General features: G+C 45.9%; 1 protein-coding gene across 9 annotated transcripts in view; it reads left to right on the top strand.

The window, feature by feature from the left end:
* TNC (tenascin C) overlaps positions 1 to 23571 on the top strand; it is a 93973-nt gene that overhangs the window by 20031 nt on the left and 50371 nt on the right. For all 9 annotated transcript variants that reach the window (XM_044265043.1, XM_044265044.1, XM_044265045.1 and 6 more), the window contains exons 2-9: positions 7987 to 8581; positions 11289 to 12698; positions 14185 to 14448; positions 15466 to 15581; positions 16269 to 16425; positions 20069 to 20338; positions 21549 to 21734; positions 21999 to 22088. In XM_044265043.1, the coding sequence (XP_044120978.1) occupies positions 8125 to 8581; positions 11289 to 12698; positions 14185 to 14448; positions 15466 to 15581; positions 16269 to 16425; positions 20069 to 20338; positions 21549 to 21734; positions 21999 to 22088 (2950 nt within the window). In that variant the 5' untranslated portion in view covers positions 7987 to 8124. The remainder of the gene's footprint in view (positions 1 to 7986; positions 8582 to 11288; positions 12699 to 14184; positions 14449 to 15465; positions 15582 to 16268; positions 16426 to 20068; positions 20339 to 21548; positions 21735 to 21998; positions 22089 to 23571) is intronic.

A 23571-nucleotide genomic window follows, 5' to 3' on the forward strand; every position in this document is an offset into this window, starting at 1 on the left:
GCTGGAATTCAAACACCTAGGGCTTGGAGGTGCTCTGGTTTGGCAGTCAGAGTTCTCTTAATTCTTTTAAGACAGGTTGTGCTGGCCTCACTAACTGTAAGGATCAGATGTCCTCGGAAAAATTCCACCCTCAAGGCTGTTTCCTGGCTCCTCTCTCTTCCTGACACATTCCAAGAAGGAATTTATGGATGTTGGGAAGGACAAGGGGTGAAGAATTTCTAGAACCTTTAAGAATGCCCATGTAAGCAACTCCATGCTTAAAGGACTGTGTGCGATAAAATTCTCTTGCCTGTAAGCAAGAAGAAAAAAATTGGTGTGAGCTGCCTCATGCAGTGGAAAGAGATTCATCGGCATTTCTAAACACTAGGAATCCTCCTCGCTGCCCCCAACCTAGGATATTTCATGTGCGTGCCTAAGTCAACAAGATAGATATATTCTGGGAACCACTGAAAATGAAGTCATAAGTAACTAATTCTGAAATATGATTCTAGCCAGTTAGAAGCTTTATCTAAAAATGAAATTGTTTATTCTCCAGCTGTGACCAGGGAAAAATTCAAAGATTGTTGATTCCTTTATCCAGCAATGGTCTTTGTCCTGTGGCAAGGTGCCTAAAAATAACGGATAGTTTATGTCACCCTGCTTCCAAAAGGTTAGCTACAAAGTAGCTCTTCTTAGAGATGGGGTGGGCGCAAATCTGATCACCAGATAAGAGGCACCTTAAAGTGTAAAATTATTAACCAGAAAGCCCTTGGGGTATGGCACCACAATACCGACCTGCTTTCCTCACCTGTTAAATGAAGTGTCACCTCAGAGTAATGTTCTGAATAAAAATCCATGATGCCATGATCTGGGAAATGATCCTACAATGGTAATATCTAATACCGGAGAAGGTGAACCAAGAATTAATTTTTATCTTGAAACAGCCATGAAGTCCTAACAGCTTAATGCCCTCCCCAACTTTAAAAAAAAAAAAAAAAAAAAAAAAAGGCTTCAGGACCATTATTTCCATCTCTTTAAATCTGAAGGGTGCAACAGTAAATACGCCAGTATTTGGAGACCAGGGACTAAAGACAGAAGCCTGTGTTCTACTTAGTCCTCTCAACAGAGGACACTGAGCAATTAGACACTTATCCTTAGAGAGATACAATGTTGCTTACTGGGCTCAGTGCCAGCTTCACCTTGACCTTTCATGTACTCCTATTCCTAACTCTGGTTCTACCAACTGTGTGTGCTCACTCCTTTCCACTCCCCTGCATGTCTTTGACCCCCCAGTAGAACTAACCTTCAGTTGTCCATCCACGTGACCCCCACCTCTGCCTCTAGCAGGGAGCCACAAAAGGATGCGTTTGTCATCTTCTTATTCTCCATATCAGCCATGCACTCCAAGTCCCTTGCCTTTTCTCTCTTCCCTTTCTAGACTTCCACAGGCTTTGAATTCTACCCACATGTTGCAACTGTATCCACCCATCAGTTCAGGCCCATCCCAGAAGGCACATCTCTCAACATGTTTTTCTTAAGCCCCTCAAAAGAATGCAGCTTCCTTCCACTTCAAACATACATAGACTTGGGTTGACCAGTCTCTGTTATTACCTGTTACATTGTTATTATAATCATGATGTATCTCCCCGATTCTCCCATCTCTTCTAAATGCAAAGTTTCCTTTCTGGTCCATTCTCTATTTGACCAGTGTTACTATTGCTTCTGCTATTATTAGCCACCATATATAAACCACGTGCTGTATGCCACGTGCCATGCTAGTAGCTTAACATATATCTCACTTCACTCCATTCTCCCGAAACACCATGAGATAGATGTAGGAATAGCCATGTAGGGGGGGTCCAGGCAAGTGGGACTCAAGGGGTGAACCCATGGCCACAAGAAGCAGCTACTAAGTGGAAAAGCTGGATTCTAACATAGGTCTATTTCTTTCCAAAGATCAGGCTCTTTCTCTCACACCCAGCTACTTTATCAACAGAATGGTTTATATTGCTGAAGGAAAGGGACTGAGTCCTCTCAAAAACTCTGGAGCCAAGTAGTATGTGGGTCAACAGAAAGAGAGCCATAAGTTATCTCTGACAGGTTCTACCAGTTTCCAAGAGAAGGGTGAGGCCAAGCAGGAAAAGATGTTAGGCAAACCCAGAGTGGTCCTGGAGTAGCTTATCTCTCTGCTATGATTTGAGGAGAAGAAACTCATAGAGAACTTGGGGCTCTGAAGTATGAAGAAAGAAAGAAAGTGAGAGAAAGAGAAGGGAAGGAGGGAGGATGGGTGGTAGGGAGGAGGGAAGGAAGGAAGGAGAGAGAAAATGTTTCCTATCCCAAGGGTAGGATGGGGAGCAGGGTTCGGGGAGGATGCAGGTCTGGGGCAAGGTGGATGTACCTTCAGATTTGAGGAGGGCAATAGCCATAAAGACCATTTATTACCTGTACCTGGATTATGTTTGGACATGTAAGGTCCAAAAACGTAACAAAAATTATACTGCACATACATATTTTCTAATGTTTCGCTGAGTTACCACATAGACACCATCTTCTTACATGAGTCTCCTGCCATATGTACCTGAGATACTCCCCCATTTTCACGAGACAAGACACTAAGCAACATCATACAGATTCTCTCTGATCTCTCTGAACTTCAGTTTCCTTGTCTGAACCATGGATTTAATATCACTAAACAGTCCTCTCAACCAATCCTGCTCGGTAGAATTTCCTGCCATAATGGAACTGCATTAATGTTCTAGCCACTGGCCGTGTGCCACTATAAAACACTTGAACTGTGAATATTACAACTAACGATGGAGATTTTCATTATATTTAAATTTAATTCATTTTCATTTTAACAACCGCTTGTGCTGCTGGCTGCCATATTGGACACTACAGCTCTAGACCAGTGCATTCTAAGTTTTCTGCCTCTTCTTGAACCTTCTATCTCATGGGGGAATGTTTATGGTATTTTTTTTTCTCTTGATACTAATTATGTTTTGGGAAATTCATAGGAAAGGAGGGATCTAAAGAATCTCAAAAAAAAAAAAAAACTACAGCAGTTCATTTGGATCTAAAAATTACTTTTGATGAAGATACAAAGCAGAGTCCGCTCTGCACTACTTTTCTGCACCCAGAATATATGAGACATGATAAAGAGCAGGGCAACATGCAAAGCTTAGAAATAGCCCCTTTGTCCTAAGCGTGTAACCCCAGCAGTCTATGTGTTGAGCCAATGCAAACCTGTGTCTCTTCCTGCTGTTCTCTTTTACAAACACCGATACTCAACTAGATCCTTTAATCTTATCATAAAATATAGGTAGACCTCGACCTGGATCTACATCCATATCTTCAAAAGTGTATTTGTCTGGGAACGAAAGAGGAGTCTCTACTTCACAATAGAACTTTTATCTTTGCTTTAAAAACAGATCTGTATATGCCAAGGTAGATTTCAAGAGTTGGGAGAAAGAAAATTCTAGAAAAAATACTAATTGAAGGTCATACTTTTCACTACAAAGTATGAGCTGCTGACAAAGGCCCTGCCATCCCTGCTACCCACATGGTCTCCTGCACTTTTCACAACAATCTTCTGAGAACCCTTGTATCACGTTTTAATGATGATGTGACTCTGGCTTAGGAGATTGCATTTTACCCAAGAAAGAGAAAGTTGAACAGTGACTCAAACCCAAGACAGTGTGTCTACAGAAGTTGTGTTCTTCAACACAAGTCTACATTCCAGTGCCTTGGGTGGTGCTGTGTTCTCAAAGAAGCCCTTTCTATTGGAGAGTTCCAAGTAGAAAAATATTTCTCCGGTTGTGCTGAAATTTGCCTTCTTGTAACCATCCCTCCTCCCCACCCCAACATAAACATGCATTGGCCCTTGTTCTGTCCTTTGAGGACATAAGGGACTAGCCAGATCCCACTTCCCTAGAATTTATACGTGGTCATCCTGTCCCTCTCAACTCTGGCTTTTTCAAATAAAGGCTAAACACACACAATCCACACTCGTTCCTCCTGCAAGATAGTTTCCAGACCTTCCATTGCCTGGTCTCATCCTATAAAGATAAGAATCTGCTTGTGTTTTTAAAAAGTCTCTATAGGATAAGTTGTTCATTCTGAAATTTTAAAAGCCCTACTGTCAGAACATGACCCTTCACGTCTAACCTAAATTATCACGAACTACAGTCTAAAGTAATTATCCTTAAGTCTATCCTCAAGGGAGACATTAACCAGCCAGTTGTCTGCATGAGAATATTTTACATTTTTAAAGGTTATTATTTGCTCCCTATCTTTTTCCTCTCTGGTGTAAATATTTCCAGTACTAGAAAATTTATCTTCCTAAGGTTTACCTCCTCCCCCATCAGCAGTTTCTACAGGGCCTCTTTCATCTAAATCCAGGTTGCTACAGAGTTTAAGACAGGACTCAGTGCAGAGGTCAAGCTCAAGCTTAAGCAAAGGAAAAGCTATTGAGCTGGACTCATGGCTACGTTTTGTTCTTAGGAGTACAACAAAACAGTAGCTTCTTTAAAAAAAATTTTTTTAAGATTTTATTTATTTATTTGACAGAAAGAACACAAGCAGGGAAAGCTGCAGGCAGAGGGAGAGGGAGAAGCAGGCTCCACACTGAGCAGGAACCCCATTCAGGGCTCATCCCAGGATCCCGGGATCAGGACCCAAGCAAGGCTTAACCGACTGAGCCACCCAGGTGCCCCAGCAGCTCCTTTTAAATGTGTGCCTACTATGGACCTGTCACCATGCTGGATGCTTTCTGGACAAATTTCTAATCCATAATTCCCTTTGGAAAGACTTCCACTCACATTTTACAAATAAGGTCATGGTGAGAGAGGAGAAGTCCCTTGTCAAAGTCACAGAGCTAGTGAGTGGCATTGAACCCAGGTGTGTCTAATTCTTAAGCCAAGGCACTTTCCTCCACACCAAAGATGTAATGGGTTTTTTCCAAAGTACAAAAAATATCCACCTGCCCTCAGACCACTGTGAGCCAATGCAAAATACAAAACCCTCAAGAATCACATTTCCTTCCTCCAAACAATGCAGCATTTGGCTGTGCCAGTGTAAGTCTCTGACATACGACAGTGAAAAATCCTCACTCAACCCATACTCTGGTCATTATTACCCTAGACTCATTGCCTCAGAGTCTCAACCAGCAGCTTTAATGGCCTTTTTAGATGGAAATTTAAGTCATTTAGCAACACACAAAAGTGTTGGATGAAAGTCCAAAAGCATTTCAAGCTTGGCCCATGGCCCTTCCTCATAAAATTAAAAAAAAAAAAAAAAAAAAAGGAAGAAGAAGAAAGAAAGAGAAAACTAAGAATTGTTGGGAAGAAAGTGGTAGAAGGAAGGACTTTGTGGAAGGCAAAGAGAGTTGAAGTGATTGCAATAGAGTGTGCAATTAATGAATATTCGTCCAGTAAACAAATAAGTTATGCTGACTTAAAAGAACTTGCCAAGTTTCTCTTCTTCATAATAATTTTTTTCAATGGGCTGGCCTACATCACAGGTCCACACATTCTTATTTAGGAAACTAATTTGAATAAGAAAGCATACTCAAAAGAAGTGTTTGTTTCCTTTTTGTTGTTGTTGTTGCTGTTGTTTGGGGGGTTTGTTTGTTTTTGCCTAACCAGGGAGTAGATGCCCAAAGTAGCTGTTGCATGGATAGATGGTAAAATTTCAAGTATGAATATAATTAGGACGTAATGGAGATGTGTGGGTAGGAATTGATTAAATGCACAGCCAGTGCTTTCTAGTCCCGAGACCTGCGCTCAGTCCCACTGTTTCAGTTTTCCCTACCATCACCCTGCTCCAGATTTCACAAAGACTTCCTGTTGTCCTGCAGGAGACAATCATGTGGAATCATGTCGATACATTCTATCATTGGGATAAGATCTTTCTGGAGGGAAAAAAAAAGTTGGAGGACCTCTGTAGAATAAGCATTCCAAAGACTACATCTAATTGACATACATGGTCATCTCTGAAGAAGCAAGTGTAAGAATAACATGGGCATAGAAAAATGCCAATTTGCAAAGTGACCGATTAAAAACCAAATACATCTCAACTATTTTCTTGAACTATATTCCGGAGTATTTTCCAATTAAATAGGAGAATGAATGTATATGTATATATGTCTATGTCTATGCCTATGTCTATGTATATGTACATATCATTCCCACATGCATCCAGAGCATACTTAGGTCAATTTATAACCATCTAAGGTTTAGCCATGTCTTCCTATCCACTCAAGAATTTCCCAACCACATTTGACAACAGCCCTTGCTCTGGCTACCTTGCTTGTCCATACAGATAAATAGTCATAAGACAGATGAATAAGACAATTTAGCAAAGTTAGGAACTGCCTCTCAATGACATAATCTCCTCCATACTCTGTTGGTATCTTATCCTCTCTCTTTTTAAGGCTTAGTTTAGATTCTGTCCTTTCCAACTACCACTCTTCGACAATTCTTTTCATTTGTTTCATACTCCATAAGCAGTAGTACCCTATACTACAAAATCAGTCATTTGCATTCCTTCCTACTTTGTTCCTTAAGTATTAAATGTGTGATTCCATTGTATTTATAATTCTAATGTTAAGACCTCTGAGGGTAGCCACTTGGTCTTATGTTTATTTCTACCTCCACAGAACTCTGACTATTGTGGAAAACACAATATGTTTATTAGTCTGTTCAGGCTATTATAGAAACATAACACAGACCATTAGTTTGGCTTAAACAACAAAAATTTATTTTCTTACATATTCTACAGGATAACAGTTTCAATTCAAGGTGCTGGAAAATTCAGTCTGGTGAGGCCTCTCTTCTTGGCTTGCAGATGGCTGCCTTCTCAGTCTGTCCTCACACGACCTCTCCTGTGTGCACAAACAGAGAGAAAGAAGGAGGGAGAGGGGGAGTTCTGTCACATTGGTGATCCTCCGTTTCTAAGGACACTAGCACTAACAGATTAGGGACGTACCCTTATGACTTCTTTCAAACTTAATTACCTCTCTACAGACCCGATCACCAAATATAGTCCCATGAGAAGTTCAGGCTTCATTCAGTATATGAATTTAGGGAAAGGAGAGGACAGGATTTAGTCCATAACACTCAGTGAGAATAGTGTAAGTACTTGCAGATTGGAGAAGACATCAGAGACTCATGGACATTCTTTCTGAGCCATCTCCTGCCCTCCTCCATCATAGTTTGGACAACTGCTTTAGAAACATTCTATCAGGTTCTCCAAAACACCTGACTTTTTAAGGTTTTAGAAATAGATCAAGGAGAAGAGAAATTGAGGCTCAAAGAGGTAGAGGGCTGTTCCAATGGTGACATAACAATTAAGAAGCAGTGGGCTGGAATTAAAACTCGCCTTGCCTTCTAGCATGTTCATTGTTTGAACCTCTGCCTCCCAGGGTGGAGGGGAACCAGCAGATGCTGCTCTGCTAAATTGGGACTGGAGGACAAATAATAAGAGGCAGGAAATACTGAACATCTACTGCGATTATGGCCTCTTGGCACTACAATGACTCATTCAGTAGGCTCATTGAGGAAAGATTGAAAGGGTTCGTAAATCTATGAAAGATTTCTACTTATAATATTGTTACTTATATCATTATTTTAACTCTGACATTAGCCACTCATTGCACAGAAAGAGAAATAGGACAAAAGTTACATGACTTACCCAAAGGCACAGAGCTAGAGCTGAGATCCAAATCCAGGTCTGGTCTATACTGTTCCAAAGTTTTGCCCTTTTCTCTATTCCTTGCCATCTCCCTATATTTCCAGAAGCTGAAAAGTGAGTGAAAATCATTCCTTCAAGACAGCAATATTCTTCTAAAGGCCAGTTTGTATCAACACTATAGGCAATACTGAAGGAGTATCAGGAAAACTTCCAACGCAGGAGATAGAACATCAAAATTCACTTGGAATGACAATATTCAATAGAGTCAATTAGCAACGAATACTAACAAGCTTGTTGTTTTCCCTCATTTCCTTGTAGAAGAGAATTCCTTTGAGAAGATCAGGAACCCACTCATCTGGATTCTCCTCTGTGCTTCCACATCCGCACTTCTGCCTGAGACTGAGACACCCTAGGAGCGAAAGCACAAAAACCCCCCCAGCCAAACCCACCTCCACCATGGGGGCCATGACCCGGCTGTTGGCGGGCATCCTCCTAGCCTCGTTCACCCTCACAACTGAAGGTGGGGTCCTCAAGAAAGTCATCCGGCACAAGCGACAAAGCGGGGTCAATGTCACTCTGCCAGAGGAACAGCAGCCGGTAGTGTTTAACCACGTCTACAACATCAAGCTGCCTGTCGGTTCCCAGTGCTCAGTGGATCTGGAATCAGCCAGTGGGGAGAAGGACCTGGCCCCACCATCAGAGCCCACTGAGAGCTTCCAGGAGCACACGGTCGACGGGGAAAACCAAATCGTCTTCACACACCGTATCAACATCCCCCGCCGAGCCTGCGGTTGCGCGGCGGCTCCCGACGTCAAGGATCTTCTGAACAGACTGGAGGAGCTGGAGACCCTGGTGTCTTCCCTGCGGGAGCAGTGCACCATGGGAGCCGGCTGCTGTCTCCAGCCTGCTGAAGGTACACCCAGCCCCTTGCCATCCACAAGGGAGAAATGATGAGCACAGCCAGCTCCCTCACTTTGTTTCCAAAAAAGGTTCCCTGGGGAACTGGCCTCACAAAGTGTTCATTGAAAAGAGATTTTATGGTCAAATAAATGTGGAGAAAGTAGCCCTCCCTGTTCTGCTCTTGGAGAGTCTGGTTAACAAATGTTTCTCAGAGGAGTTTCTAGACCTCTGAGAAGTCTTGCGTGGAAAAACCTTGTTATATTTTAATGACCAGTTTCCAACATTTATTTGACTATGAGATCTACACATTCTGTACCCCAAAACCTAAGAATATATTATGAAATTCCTGACCAAAGATCACTCTCTGAAAGGTGCCGATATGGCCCCATCACCTCATTGTCCAGGCAGGAAAACCAAGGCCCAGAGGGAGGGAGGGATTTCTCACAGGCCTGCCACAAGTGATCAAGTTAGGGCTTGAACTCACAAAGACACAGTCCTGCCTGTGGTGGTACAAAGTCTGGGAACCGGAAAAAATGTTCCAGTTTAATGGCAGCAACAATCATCTTCACAGTATGCATTGAGCCCTCTTTTATGCATCAGGCACCGTAATTCATTACCTCATTAAACCCTTCCAAGAACTCTTTGAGATAATGTTTAATACTCCCATTCTACAGATCTAACAGCTGAAACTCCAAGTTAACTAACTGGCATAAAATGACACCAGAGTAATAAGAAAAACAAGTTCTGGGTGCAACTGTGGTCTCCAGAGCTCACGCCCCTACCCCCCCGCCCCATAATAGCCTGTATCCGGTTCTTCCTTTTCTCTGGGATTTTGCCATTTTAGAATTGTCTTCATCTTCACTGCCTAGACTTGACAGGGCTACAGGAATTTTGGCAGCTTCAAATCAGAGCTGAACACCTTTATTTCTGCCACCCCCCCCCCAAAAAATGAGAAAGCACTTTGATAAGTTATTTCAAGAGTAGACCTAATCACCCTAAGTGGAGAGGACTATAGGACATACTCTAGGTTTCCAAGGTGGGTAAGTTTCCTTTAGGCACAAATGACTTTATCTTCCACTTCCATCAACTCCCTGGCAAAATGCAGATGGAAGTTACGCACTAGGATTAATGCTAAAGAATGGGTTGAAATAACTGTTGAATGCAGTGCTGTCAGAAGAAATATACATGAACCAGACAGTCTTAATTTTTCCAGTAGTCACATTAAAAAAATGAAAAAGAAACAGGTGAAAATAATTCTAATGAAAGTAGTTTTACTTAGTATAACCATATTATCCACTTTTCAGCATGGGATCAATACAAAACTTATTAACGGGTGTTTTATATTCCTTTCTTTAAACTAAGCCTTTGAAATGCCATATGTATTTGACATTTATACCAAATCTCAATCCAGAGTAGCCACGATCCAATTGTTTAATAGCTACTGTGTTTCATGGCTGCCATACATGAAAACATATGATTCTCACCTTTCGAACTCGTTTTTTTTTTTAAGATTTTATTTATTTATTTAACAGAAAGAGAGATCACAAGTAGGCAGAGAGGCAGGCAGAGAGAGAAGGGGAAGCAGACTCCCCACTGAACAGAGACCCTGATGTGGGGCTTGATCCCAGGACCCCAGGATCAAGACCTGAGCTGAAGGCAGAGGCTTTAACCCACTGAGCCACCCAGGTACCCCTCAAATTCGTTGTTTTCATTGCCTTCTTCTCTGCTGTTAGGAAGGAGCTAAAACATATTAATACAACTGTATTTGGGTGCAGAGAAAATGGAGCGAGCTTTGTTTCTTCTCCCCGGCTCCATGGAGACTACGCCAGCCACTCCTGCAAGCTGAGCCAAGACATGAGGCAGACTTCAAAGAGTTGGAGGCATGTCAGCCCTGACCATGTCTTCCTCAGATTCACCCACCACTGTAGCCTTTCGGATGGGAAGAAAAAAGCTAGACACACATGAGCATTGTGGAGGCAGAGCCACATTAGAAGCTATACCGACAGAATTAGAAAGCCATTCCTAGGCTGCCTCATTTCAGTAATGGAAAATCAGAAAGTTCAGTCACATAAATCAACATAGTGACTTGAGTCAACCCAAAAAACTCTGCAAGAGAAGATCACAATGAGAACAACAGTAGGTCTGTAATGTCCTCACTTAACCCTGATACACCCCAGGGAAGCAGGCTGTTGGTCCCATTGACTGATGAAGAAACTGATATCCAGAGCATCTAACTCGCTTTCCAAATGCAGCACTGCTATGGAGCCAGAATCAGAATTGAGTTCAGTTCAACAAATATTTCTTGTGTGAAACAATTATTCTCTTATGTGCCTGACCTTGACTAAGTGCAGGAGAAATTACATAGCCCAGCCTAATACATTCCACGAGGTGGTGATCTATAATCACCAGGGTCATGGGTATACTTGAAAATTCGATAAAAACTACAGATGCCCTCCCCGAGGGTGGAAAACACACACACACACAAGTACACAGTCTTTCCCCAGGAGCCCCGGTTTCAGAGAGTACAGGTGAAGAATTCACTCCTCCTCTAAGGGGATGTCAGTTCCCTCTGATTTCACACCTGAGGCAACTAGTTTTCAAGCTAGATGGGACCCGAGGGTGCCAGCATCTTCTGGCTGCGTTGGAATCGGGGTCCCGCGGTGGTAACAGAGTAAGTCACTGCCTGTGCTCAGCTGCCGGCCTCTGTTCTCTGGTTGCAGGTCGCCTGGACACGAGGCCCTTCTGCAGCGGCCGAGGGAACTTCAGCGCGGAAGGCTGCGGCTGTGTGTGCGAGCCTGGATGGAAGGGCCCCAACTGCTCGGAGCCCGAATGTCCTGGCAACTGTCACCTGCGCGGCCAGTGCGTGGATGGACAGTGCGTGTGCGATGAGGGCTTCACGGGGGAGGACTGCAGCCAGCCGGCCTGCCCCGGAGACTGCAACGACCAGGGCAAGTGCGTGGGCGGGGTCTGCGTGTGTTTCGAAGGCTACGCGGGGGCCGACTGCAGCCGGGAGCTGTGCCCGGTGGCGTGCAGCGAGGAGCACGGCCGCTGCGTGGACGGCCGCTGCGTGTGCCAGGACGGCTTCGCGGGCGACGATTGCAACGAGCCGCTCTGCCTCAACAACTGCCACGGCCGCGGGCGGTGCGTGGAGAACGAGTGCGTGTGCGACGAGGGCTTCACCGGGGAGGACTGCAGCGAGCTCATCTGCCCCAACGACTGCTTCGACCGCGGCCGCTGCGTCAACGGCACCTGCTACTGCGAGCAGGGCTTCACGGGCGAGGACTGCGGCCAGCTCAGCTGCCCGAACGCCTGCACCGGCCACGGCCGCTGCGAGCAGGGCCAGTGCGTGTGCGACCCGGGCTTCGCCGGGCCTGACTGCAGCGAGAAGAGGTGTCCCGCCGACTGCAACCAGCACGGCCGCTGCGTGGACGGCCAGTGTGAGTGTGACGCCGGCTTCACGGGAGCGGACTGCGGTGAGCTCCAGTGTCCCAATGGCTGCAGCGGTCACGGCCGCTGCGTCAACGGGCAGTGCGTGTGCGACGAGGGCCACACCGGGGAGGACTGCGGCCAGCTGCGATGCCCCAACGACTGTCACAGCCGGGGCCGCTGCGTCCGGGGCAAGTGCGTGTGCGAGCCGGGCTTCCAGGGCTACGACTGCAGCGACATGAGCTGCCCCAACGACTGCCACCAGCACGGCCGCTGCGTGAACGGCATGTGTGTCTGCGACGACGGCTACACCGGGGAAGACTGCCGGGACCTGCGCTGCCCCCGGGACTGTAGCAGCCGCGGTCGCTGCGTGGACGGGCGCTGCGAGTGTGAGCACGGCTTCACCGGCCCCGACTGCGCAGACCTCGCGTGCCCCGACGACTGCCACGGCCAAGGCCGCTGTGTGAACGGGCAGTGCGTGTGCCACGAGGGTTTCATGGGCTCCACGTGCCAGGAGCGGAGGTGTCCAGGCGACTGCCACGGCCGCGGCCGCTGCGAGGACGGGCAGTGCGTCTGCCAGGAGGGCTTCGTGGGCCCCGACTGCGGGCGGCGCTCCTGCCCCAATGACTGCAGCGGCTGGGGCCAGTGCGTGGAGGGCCGCTGCATCTGCAGCGAGGGCTACTCCGGGGACGACTGCTCCGAGGGTGAGTCCCGGCACTGAGCCACCTGCCGTTGGTTCGGAAGCGGCCCCGGTGCGGGGTGAAGAGCTATGTGTCCTATTACACCTGCGCCCATGCCCGGGAGCACACACACACGTTGCAGGGGCCCGCGTTACTCACCTGTCACAGGGCTGCCTAGTAGAAGGCTCGGAGGCTCATAGAACTTTCCCAAGCACTCTTTTTTTTTTTTAAGATTTTATTTATTTATTTATTTGATAGAGATCACAAGTAGATGGAGAGGAAGGCAGAGAGAGAGAGAGAGAGAGAGAGAAATGGAAGCAGGCTCCCTGCTGAGCAGAGAGCCCGATGCGGGACTCGATCCCAGGACCCTGAGACCATGACCTGAGCCGAAGGCAGCGGCTTAACCCACTGAGCCACCCAGGCGCCCTTCCCAAGCACTCTTATCTGGTACATTCTAGAACTGTTATTTGAGTCTACCTATCTAGTCTACACGGAGTGTAACACCCAGTGCCCTGTGGGGAGGTAGGTGAAATGAAAACAGCCTTTTTGCCAAATATGAACCTTCTCATCTACTCCCCACTGACAGTGAGCCAAAAATAACCTAAATCCCTCTATTTGGATGAGAGCAAAAATTCAGCCCAATTGAATGGACAGTGAGATGACATAAAACTGTTCTACACGCACACTCAGCTATTGAGTAAATGCTAATTAATCACTTGCGAGGTAGACCCATCTCTGAACTCATTTTTTATGACTGTCTTCAATCCCAAGCATTATAAGCTCCTTCTAGGAGCGCTATCCTGACAGCACAAGGCACGGTATACAGTAAGAGCTCAATAAACCTGGCTTGAGTGAAAATACAACAAAGAATGATAATGCTTGTGTTCACTGAGGGTCTTCTTTGCACTCCTGTTAGCCACCCAGACTACACTTGTTGTAACAGAGAATTTCTGTCCCAATTAAAGGTATCATTGATATGTGTTTAATGGGCCCAAGGCAGGGAGGCCTGGTTGGAAAGGCTGGCAGGGAGGAGGTGTGAGTTCCCAATTTGCTGAGAGAAGCAAAGTTGGGCCAGTCCCTCTGCTTCACTCATACCTAGAAAATGAAAGAATTGGACCAAAGGAGCCCCAGAAACCCTTCCGGTGCTAAAGATGAGTGACCTTGAGTTCAGAGCAGAGAGCCAAGCTCAGGCTGCATGTGCCCATGCCAACGGCCCGAATCTGAACTAAGGTCCAGAGAGTAGAGAAGTTGGAAGGGTCAGATCACAAAGAAACCTGAAGGACAGCCTGCAGACCCAGCACTGTAGCCTGAAAGTCACCAAAGGTTTTCAAAATGAATCACAGCAGGAGGCTCTTGATGAGGATTTCATATTAGGAAACAGAAGCTGGACATTAGGGCTCAGTGATTGGCAGTGGAAGGGACAAGTGAAGGCAAACATGCCTAGAGAGAGAATTTATAGAGGACCTTACTGACACTACCTGACCCAGCTATCTCTTTGCCTTCCTGCCAGTGTCCCCTCCTAAAGACCTCATCGTGACAGAAGTGACCGAAGAGACTGTAAACCTGGCCTGGGACAACGAGATGCGGGTCACGGAGTACCTGGTCATGTACACGCCCACCCACGAGGACGGCCTGGAAATGCAGTTCCGCGTGCCCGGGGACCAGACATCCACCACTATCCGGGAGCTGGAGCCAGGCGTGGAGTACTTTATCCGCGTCTTCGCCATCCTGGGAAACAAGAAGAGCATTCCCGTCAGCGCCAGGGTGGCCACGTGTGAGTTCGCAGAACCCACCCCCACCTCCACCCCCAGCAGCCTCTGCTGCCATGGTTTTGCCCAGTGCATGACCCACCCCCAAAAGTCACTGTCTCCCCTTCATGCCCGAAGCAGCATAGCTGTCCTTTCATCGTTTGGATTAAGACCCTGGGATCCAGTTAAGCCCACTGAATTTTTTTTTTTAAAGAAACCCCTTGCCTACCAGTTCATTTAACTCTTGATAACCCTATGAGATCAGGACAGTTATTAACCCTTTCTACAGATGAGAAAACTGAGACTAAATGTTCACCATCTCCTCCCAAATCAGACTCTTAATAAGTGGCAGAGATGGGATTTTAACCCTGGAAGTCTGGTTGCAGGTTTATGCCCTTACTCATTCTATTCTACTGTTTCCTTTCTATGGAGCTCACTGTCCACATATTAAAAAATAAATAAAATAAATTTAAAAATTGGGGTTCAAGTTCTTCCTTTAAGAATCCAACATCAGTATAATTCCCTTGATACCTAAAAAGCCAGGCTAGAAATTGGTCCTTATTTTAACTATAACATTGGCTGCCACATATTGAAATGTGCTGTGCACCAGGAACCATGCCCAGTGGTCAACATGCAACGTATCACTCAGTCCTCAAAACGTTCCCAAGAACAGGCCCCGTTACCTCTTCCTCCCGAATGAAGAAGGTGAGGCTTAGAGCACTTTCTGCAATTCACCCCTGCGGCACAACTTGTAATGTGGAGCCTAGATTTGAGTCCAAGTCCCTCGCATTCCAAACCCTGGGTTCATACAGCTTCACCATATGAAATTGCCAGGATTTAATCCTATGGTGGGTCCTAATGCTAATTGTCACGCTGCCTCACAGTAAACAGCATCCCACAAATAGTCAGGAATAGAATCCAGCTCTGACAGGGGTGGGGCACCCACCGGTGGGGCTCAGGGAATCACCGCTGTGTCCACCGCCAACCCCCCACCCACACCACCGCCAATATGCAGCCATCATTCCCTCTGCTCTTCCTGACAGACCTGCCTGCACCTGAAGGCCTAAAGTTCAAGTCCATCAAAGAGACATCTGTGGAAGTGGAGTGGGATCCTCTGGACATTGCTTTTGAAACATGGGAGATCATCTTTCGGAATATGGTAAGGGGCACAGAGGAGTGGGCATATTTGACCTCGAGGATCAGAAAGATCATCTGGGGGCTCTACGGACTTTTTATATCAACGCTATTGCCTTCACTTCTGGTGGGAGACAGGGCTGTGCTTACTTAGTCCCTGCATGTCTGCAAATACATTCTAAGTGATTTTAAGAAGTCAGTAAGCATAGCTCTGAGGGCTGTGAGCTCAAACAGATGCTGAGCTGTCCCCTTGCTCCTTATAGTCTGGGAAACATCTACTCAGAAGAGAACAAATAAGCTCTGTCTCCAGATGCCCCTAGGCATATCTGACCTGCAGTATCCCTTCTCTCTGGGAAGTGGGTTCCTGAGTCTGAACCCAGGCTCTGGCACTAACCAGCCATTGGGACAGCCCCACAACTTCTCTGTTGCTCGCTTCCCAGACTGTCAAAAGAAGGATTGAATCTGTGGCTCTGGACTGCTTTGGCTCTCACATTCTGGCACTTGACTTGAGTCTCCAAGGAGTGAGTACAGAGGTTTACAAGAGGCAGAAGCCAACTCGAGAGACATCCTTATCCTCCGTGCATCCTCTGCCATGCTGATCTTCTGGCTAGGGAGAGCTCAGCAAAGGAGTGGATGCTGAAAGAGCGAGCCACAGAAGAGAAGAGGCTGGAACCTTCTTTAGGTCTTACCAAGACTCTCTCCTGTCTTTCAGAATAAAGAAGATGAGGGAGAGATCACCAAAAGCCTGAGGAGGCCAGAGACCACATACCGGCAGACGGGCCTAGCTCCCGGGCAAGAATATGAGATCTCTCTGCACATCGTGAAAAACAATACGCGGGGCCCGGGCCTGAAGAGGGTGACCACCACCCGTGAGTATCACCTTTAATAACACGGACCCTGTGATAAAGCTGACCATGCCCCACATTGCCTCCTCTGGATAACATTTCCTCTTACAGAGCTTCTGCATCAACTAGGTTTTGCTATGTAAAGAACAAGCCCCAAACTTAAGTGGTTTGAAACAACACATTGCCGATTTGGGGTTGCTCAGCTGGTCAATTCTGTTTTGGAGTGGGCTCGCTTCTGCATCTGTGTGGGCTGGGGGCTGGTTGGCCTCGGGTGGCCTCTGTAGGCCAACCTGGGCCTGCTCACACGGTAGCTGAGCCCTGTTTCACTCCATCAAAGCACATCTCAAGGCCAGTCCAGATGTAAGGAGCGGGAAACAGACCCATCCCTGGATGAAAGGAGCCTCAGAGTGACATATCAAGGCAGGCACAGGTACAGGAAGATCAGTAAGAGAGACCATTATAAATAACCTACCACATCATCTAACCTGAAACACCAGTCTTGGGAAAGAGGTTGGGCAAGTATTATTGTTATTATTTTTCAAGAGTAGAAACTAAGGCTTAGGGCTTCAAAATCAGTTTAACAAATGCCACATAGTGAACACTTGGGGGCCACCACAGGATCAAAATTGTCAGTGAGGGTCAGTTTTATAACTCTCACCCCCTTTTCCACTGGCACTGATGAGGCGCTGGTCTATGTAGAATGTTTATCCCATATCTCCAGTAGGAACACACATTAAATGTCACTCAATAATAAAGATGTCAGAACTTGGAGGTAGAATAGAATTTGGTACTACTAGATCATTTGGTGAGGAAGAAAAAGAAAATCTGGATTTGGAGTTGTTCTACCAAGAAGCCAAATGTTGAACACCAATAAATAAATAAATAAAATTATTTTGCATCACCATTTGGGAAACCTCTCATCTTCTTCGAGATAGCATCTGTACCAACTGTTTAAGGGATGGATGCTTTTTGGCAGGAGGTTGTTGGAAAATTTAAACCTGTTGACTAATGACAAGAAAGAACATCTTGCATTTAAATATTTGCACACTTTGCCTCACTCAGAGCCAACCCCTAGACTGTCTCCTCTATAGACAAGTGTTTTCCATCATTCTGACACCATCCCTCTGTGGTAGGTAGAGAGCAGGTATCGACAGGAAAAAATCATTAGATCACCAGAAAGGCGTAGAAAGGATCCAGCAAGTGCTTACCGGCTGTAGAGAGGGCACACCGAAACTCCAAAACACATTTATCTGCCTGTCGCTTTTTAATTTACTTCTGGGGATTAGCTGCTTTATTCTTCTTGCAGCACAAACATCCGAACACCTAAATTCCCTAGTGTCACATAAATATCAGCACTGAGGGGCAGACGTGTTCATTTCACTGCCGGCTGAACTTTATCCAGGTTTAAAGGACCTCAAAGTTTGGGTGACAAAGCATTTTTGGCTCCTTCACACTGGTATCTGTATAAGGCTGTATTACAACCATTTCTGGCACCTAGACGCTTTTGAGAGACGTTCATATTTAAAGGAGCAAGCGTATGGGCTTTGGATCCAAACAGACCTGAATGTGAATTCCAGCTTCGAGGCTCACATTACCTTGTGAAGTTCTACTTCTTGAAGCCTATGACCGACCATCAGGAACATGGGTGTATAGTGTCCTTGCAGGGTTGTCAGGAAAGTTAAGACATACAAGACAGAGCACTGGGCTTGGCATGTAGGAAACCACAGCAGTACTAGGTCCCTCTGTTCAAGGATCCAAATCTGGGAGATGCAGGGGTGATCAGTGAGCTCGACTCGATCCTGACTTCTTACGAAAAGGCTGCTAAGGACAGGAGCATGTGTGGTCGGGGTGCTTGCTAACACCTGTAAGAACACGGGACAGGCAGCTTCACTGTTGAATTGTAACTTTGTTTTCATTGCGCATTCTCTGGGTTCATTGTCTGTAGGCTGAGACTGATGGATTGAATGCTTAGAATTCAAAAGATAGGCTCTGCAGGTTTCTCCTAGTCAGATAGGACTTACTCTTCCTCATTCCCTATATAACTCTGAAATTCCTTTCATTGGAAAGGAACTTTCTTAATTGTTTCCTAAACCAGCGCTAAAAACACAAACATAGCTCTTTTTAAATTGAAGAAACAAGAAAATATTGACTGGATGCCTTCATATTTTAATTTTAGGCATTTGCCAAATTCTCAGTCAGTTTTAATGTTTGCATTAAAATTGTCTATATAATTAGAAAAGGAGAATTCAGACATAAAGGACAAAGTCCAATACTATGCTGGGGATGAAAAGGAGGTCAAAGACCCACTCTCCAAATAAATGAATTTAGACCCTATCTACGTTGAACAATACATAAACTAGAAAAATATGTTACAGAACAGTGAAAAAGGTGTATTAGGATTCTCTTATTTATTTATTTTTTTGGATTCTCTTATTTTTTTTTCTCTTATTTTTAATTGTGCTAAGACCACTTAGAATGTGATTTGCTCTCTTCGTGAGTAGCATTCCCTCCGGTCCCTTTGTTGCTGGGCACATCCCTAGAACTTACCCATCTTACATAAACTGAACCTTTGTACTTGCTGAGGAGGGTGTGTGTGTGCTCACCTGATTACAACAAGGGTCAAAGAGGAATCTTGTTAGGAAGTACCAGGTTACGTGGGGTTTTGAGGGATGACTAAGAGATTTTTCGAGGGGGAGGGGCGATCTCAGGAAGAACAAGTGCAGAGGCCAGGAGGGGAGAAACAGCATGCCACGCCTGCCGTCACAACACAATACACACACACGTGAGAGCACAAGGCTGGGTGGGACAGGAGGAGGCTGAGGTGAAGGCACAAAGATGGTGAGGCTTGGGACAAGCCATGGCTTTCTGCCTGAATTCTTTCCTCACAAGTAACTCTCCATACCCAGATAAGCCAGGGGTGGCCTCCCTTTTGAGCTCCGTAATTCTGATCAGCCATTCAGGGAGTTTTGCTTATTTAAAAAGGCAGAGAGACTAAATAAATGTTTGGGGTTTTTTTTATTTTTTTTAATTTAAATTTAAATTCAATTAACCCACTTACAGTACATTGATAGTTTCAGATGTAAATTAATGTTTTTTTAACTGAAAAAGGCCCTAAGCTTGTTTCTTTTTTTTTTTTTAAGATTTTATTTATTTATTTATTTATTTGACAGAGAGAAATCACAAGCAGGCAGAGAGAGAGAGAGAGAGAGGGAAACAGGCTCCTTGCTCAGCAGAGAGCCCGATGTGGGACTCGATCCCAGGACCCTGAGATCATGACCTGAGCTGAAGGCAACGGCTTAACCCACTGAGCCACCCAGGTGCCCCCCTAAGCTTGTTTCTGAACTCATGAGCATGGTAATGATAATAGTAACAGGGCAACGACCATTTATCATGTGACTGCCATGCTCCAGGCTCTGCGCTCGGTGCTTTGCAAATATTATCTCCTTTCCTGTTCAAAAAAACAACAAGCCCTGCCAGGTAGTTGTCATCCTGCCTATCTAGAGTTTGTCAAATGGGAAATGAAGACGCAGAAAGACAAAAGAGGGTAGAATGGTTAGTAGACACTGATCCATCCATGCGTGGAGCTGGATGGCTGCAAACCCCTCTCTGCTCAGCCCATGGCCCCGGCCCCAGTCTCTGAAACCACTCTGCTGTCTGCCCGTCACAGGCTTGGATGCCCCCAGCCAGATCGAGGTGAAAGATGTCACGGACACCACAGCCCTGATCACTTGGTTCAAGCCTCTGGCTGAGATCGATGGCATTGAGCTCTCCTACGGGATCAAAGATGTGCCTGGCGACCGCACCACCATTGATCTCACCCAGGATGAGAACCAGTACTCCATCGGTAACCTGAAGCCGGACACCGAGTATGAGGTGTCCCTCATCTCCCGCAGAGGTGACATGTCCAGCAACCCGGCCAAGGAGACCTTCACAACAGGTAGTGGGCCTTCTCTGGTGAACAGCCAGAAGGGAAAGAAGGGTTGTGAGACATCCATCCCACTCCACTGGGGTTCCTTCCAGGCTCCTCTGACAGTAGAAATAGAAATAGACAGGAGAAAGGGAAATCTCATTCCTTTAAATATTTATTTTAAAATATTATAGCAATTGATCAACTTTTTCAAGAAAAAAAAAAAAAACTCTATCCAAATAACCTTCTAAAACCCACACATACACACAAACGCATACTGGGAAGGTGCTAGTCTGACAATCTCAGGTAAAAGAAGTTCTGATTAAAATAACATTCATGTAAATATTTCCATAATAAAACACAGTTTATGGAAAGCATGAATAACAAAGATGCCTCTGGCATTCCTTTTTTTTGAAGATTTTATTATTTGAGAGAGAGCATGAGCGAGGGTAGGGGCAGAGGGAGAGGAGAGAGAAAACCCAGAAGCCGACTCCCAGCGGAGCACGGAGCCCAACATGTGCTTTCATCCAGGCCCTTGAGATCATGACCCGAGCTGAAAACGGAGACATACTGACTGAGCCAGCCAGGCACCCCTGTGGAATTTTCTTAGACGTCCCAACGGATCCATCAATCGTTGAGCCAATAAATATTTTTTCAAAGCTCAGTAACTTATGAATTATTAGAAATACAGCAATGGGCACGGCATACCAGTTCTTACACTCATTCAAACTTACCTTATTCGTAAGTTTCTGTGTAGTTTTCTCTTTTTTTAAGATTTATTTATTTGGCAGACAGAGATCACAAGTTAGGCAGAGAGGCAGGCAGAGAGAGAGGAAGGGAAGCAGGCTCCCTGCTGAGCAGAGAACCTGATGCGGGGCTCGATCCCAGGACCCTGGGATCATGACCTGAGCCGAAGGCAGAGGCTTTAACCCACTGAGCCACCTAGGCGCCTCTCTGTGTAGTTTTTTTTAAGCATAAAATCTGAGGAGCATGACAATGACTAGAGTATCACACACATTAATAACGGGGAAAGGTAAACAAATAAATAAAATAAAATAAGGGCAAAAGAGGTGCCTGAGATGCCGTATTTGTTAGATCTGTCCGTCAGGTACTGAGTTGAGGGGGTGTTACCAATTTTTCTCCAGGGGCGTGCGTTTCATGTCTCAGCTTGAATTTTCAGACTCCCACTCTCCTAGCGCCTGGCATTTTCAATGCAAATGTCCCTTCCTCTTCCAAACAGGCCTGGATGCTCCCAGGAATCTCCGTCGCGTCTCCCAGACAGACAGCAGCATCACCCTGGAATGGAAGAACGGCAAGGCGGCCCCTGACAGTTACCGAATTAAGTATGCACCCATCTCGGGAGGTGACCACGCCGAGGTCGAAATCCCACGGAGCCAGCAAGCCACCACCAAAGCCACGCTCCTAGGTGAGCTCTGCCTCCCAGACCCAGCCCCCCCGCACACCGGGTTGGGAGGGGCGGGGCATGTCCCCATTTTGCAGCCCCCCACAGAGAGAAAGAAGTGCAGTCCCAGCAGTTGTCTCACTTGGACTTCAGCGAGACAGTCTGTAGAACATGCCAGACACTGAGAGATCACAGGCTTCAGTGACAGACAGCTCAGGACTGTCTTCATGATCCTCTGAAAGCCTTCCCAGTTTGGGGCTAAATATCCACCTGCACATTCTCCCTTAGGTTTGAGGCCGGGAACTGAATATGGGATCGGAGTGTCCGCTGTGAAGGCTGACAAGGAGAGCGACCCAGCCACCATCAATGCGGCCACAGGTGAGACAGCCGTTGGTCCCCACCACCTCTGGGCTGGCGCTGGCAGACGCGCTGGGGCCCAGGAGGCAGAAAACCTATTTGGAAAGAAACAGTAGATGCACAGAGGAGAAAGCAGCCCCTAGGATCATCTATCCCAGATGTCCAATTCAAAAGTCACATAACCACACCGCATCTTAATGATCCTAAAGGGGAATGAGATTTTTTTTTTATGAGAAATTGGAACCAGATTTTATAAGAAACCTGCAAACTTTTTTAAAAGTGCATAATCAGTTCTTTTTCTTTCTTCTTCTTCTTCTTCTTCTTTTTTTTTTTTTTTTAAATAAACCACAGTCTGATCAAAACACATCTGGGAGGTTTTCTTTTAGGAAACACCTGACTTTTATAGTATACCCTTGTCCTCCAGACAGTAAGTAGCAGGAACATAGCTTCAGACAGACTGTGCTCTTACTTTCATCCTGAAGCTCCAGGCTCTGGCAGAGGGTGATGAGGAAGGAGCTGTATGATTTGAAGCCATTGACTCTTTGCTCAAGTTTTCCCCCCTCCCTGGAAAATTTGTTAAAAGAAAACTTTTCCCTCTACTTCTCCACCAGGGTCCTTCATCCTCCCCCCAGTCACTGTGAAGAAAATGGGTCTGGTGTGCAAAGGGGATGAAGGTCATGCCTCATGGAGCTTCCCCATTATGCAGGACCCAATGCTGATCACTTGCACAAACACACTTTTTTTTTTAAGATTTTATTTATGTATTTGACAGAGAGAGAGATCACAAGTAGGCAGAGCGGCAGGGAGAGGGAGAAGCAGTCTCCCCGGTGAGCAGGGAGCTTGACGCAGGCTTCTATCCCAGGACCTTGGGATCATGACCTGAGCGGAAGGTAGCTGCTTAACTGACTGAGCCACCCAGGTGCCCCACACACTCTTTTTTATCTTTTTCTTTGGACGTAATTGTCAATTCACATGCTGTTGTGAGAAATGATACAGAGAGATTCCCCCATCTCCTCCAATGGTTAACAATTGTGTAATCATTGAACAATATCACAACCAAGAAACTGACATTGACACAATCTATCAGCTTTATGTATATTTCACCGGACAGTACATGCAGCTCGGTGTACGTAGCCCTACACAGTTTTATCCTGAGCAGCTTTTCTCATCCATCGGTATGGTTAAGACACAGAATAGTTCCATCACTAGGGTCGCTTTTGTCTCCTTTTTTTTATAGCCACGGGCAACTCCTTCCCTCCCTCCCCCTCTCCCTAGCCCTGGACAATCCCCACTCTTCATCTCTGTGCTGTTGTTATTTCAAGAATGCCACATAGAAGGAATCATACAGAGAATGCAACCTGCAGAGAGAGGCTTTTTCACTCCATGTAATTCTCTCAAGGTCCGAGGTCTGTTCAAATTGTTCCTTGTGTCAACAGTCAGTTCTTTTTAGATGCTTTTAACTGAGTAGTATTTCATGGTATGGATATATACCACTATATCCTTT

The sequence above is a fragment of the Neovison vison genome, chromosome 9 (assembly GCF_020171115.1).
Source record: "Neovison vison isolate M4711 chromosome 9, ASM_NN_V1, whole genome shotgun sequence".
Lineage (NCBI taxonomy): Eukaryota > Metazoa > Chordata > Mammalia > Carnivora > Mustelidae > Neogale > Neogale vison.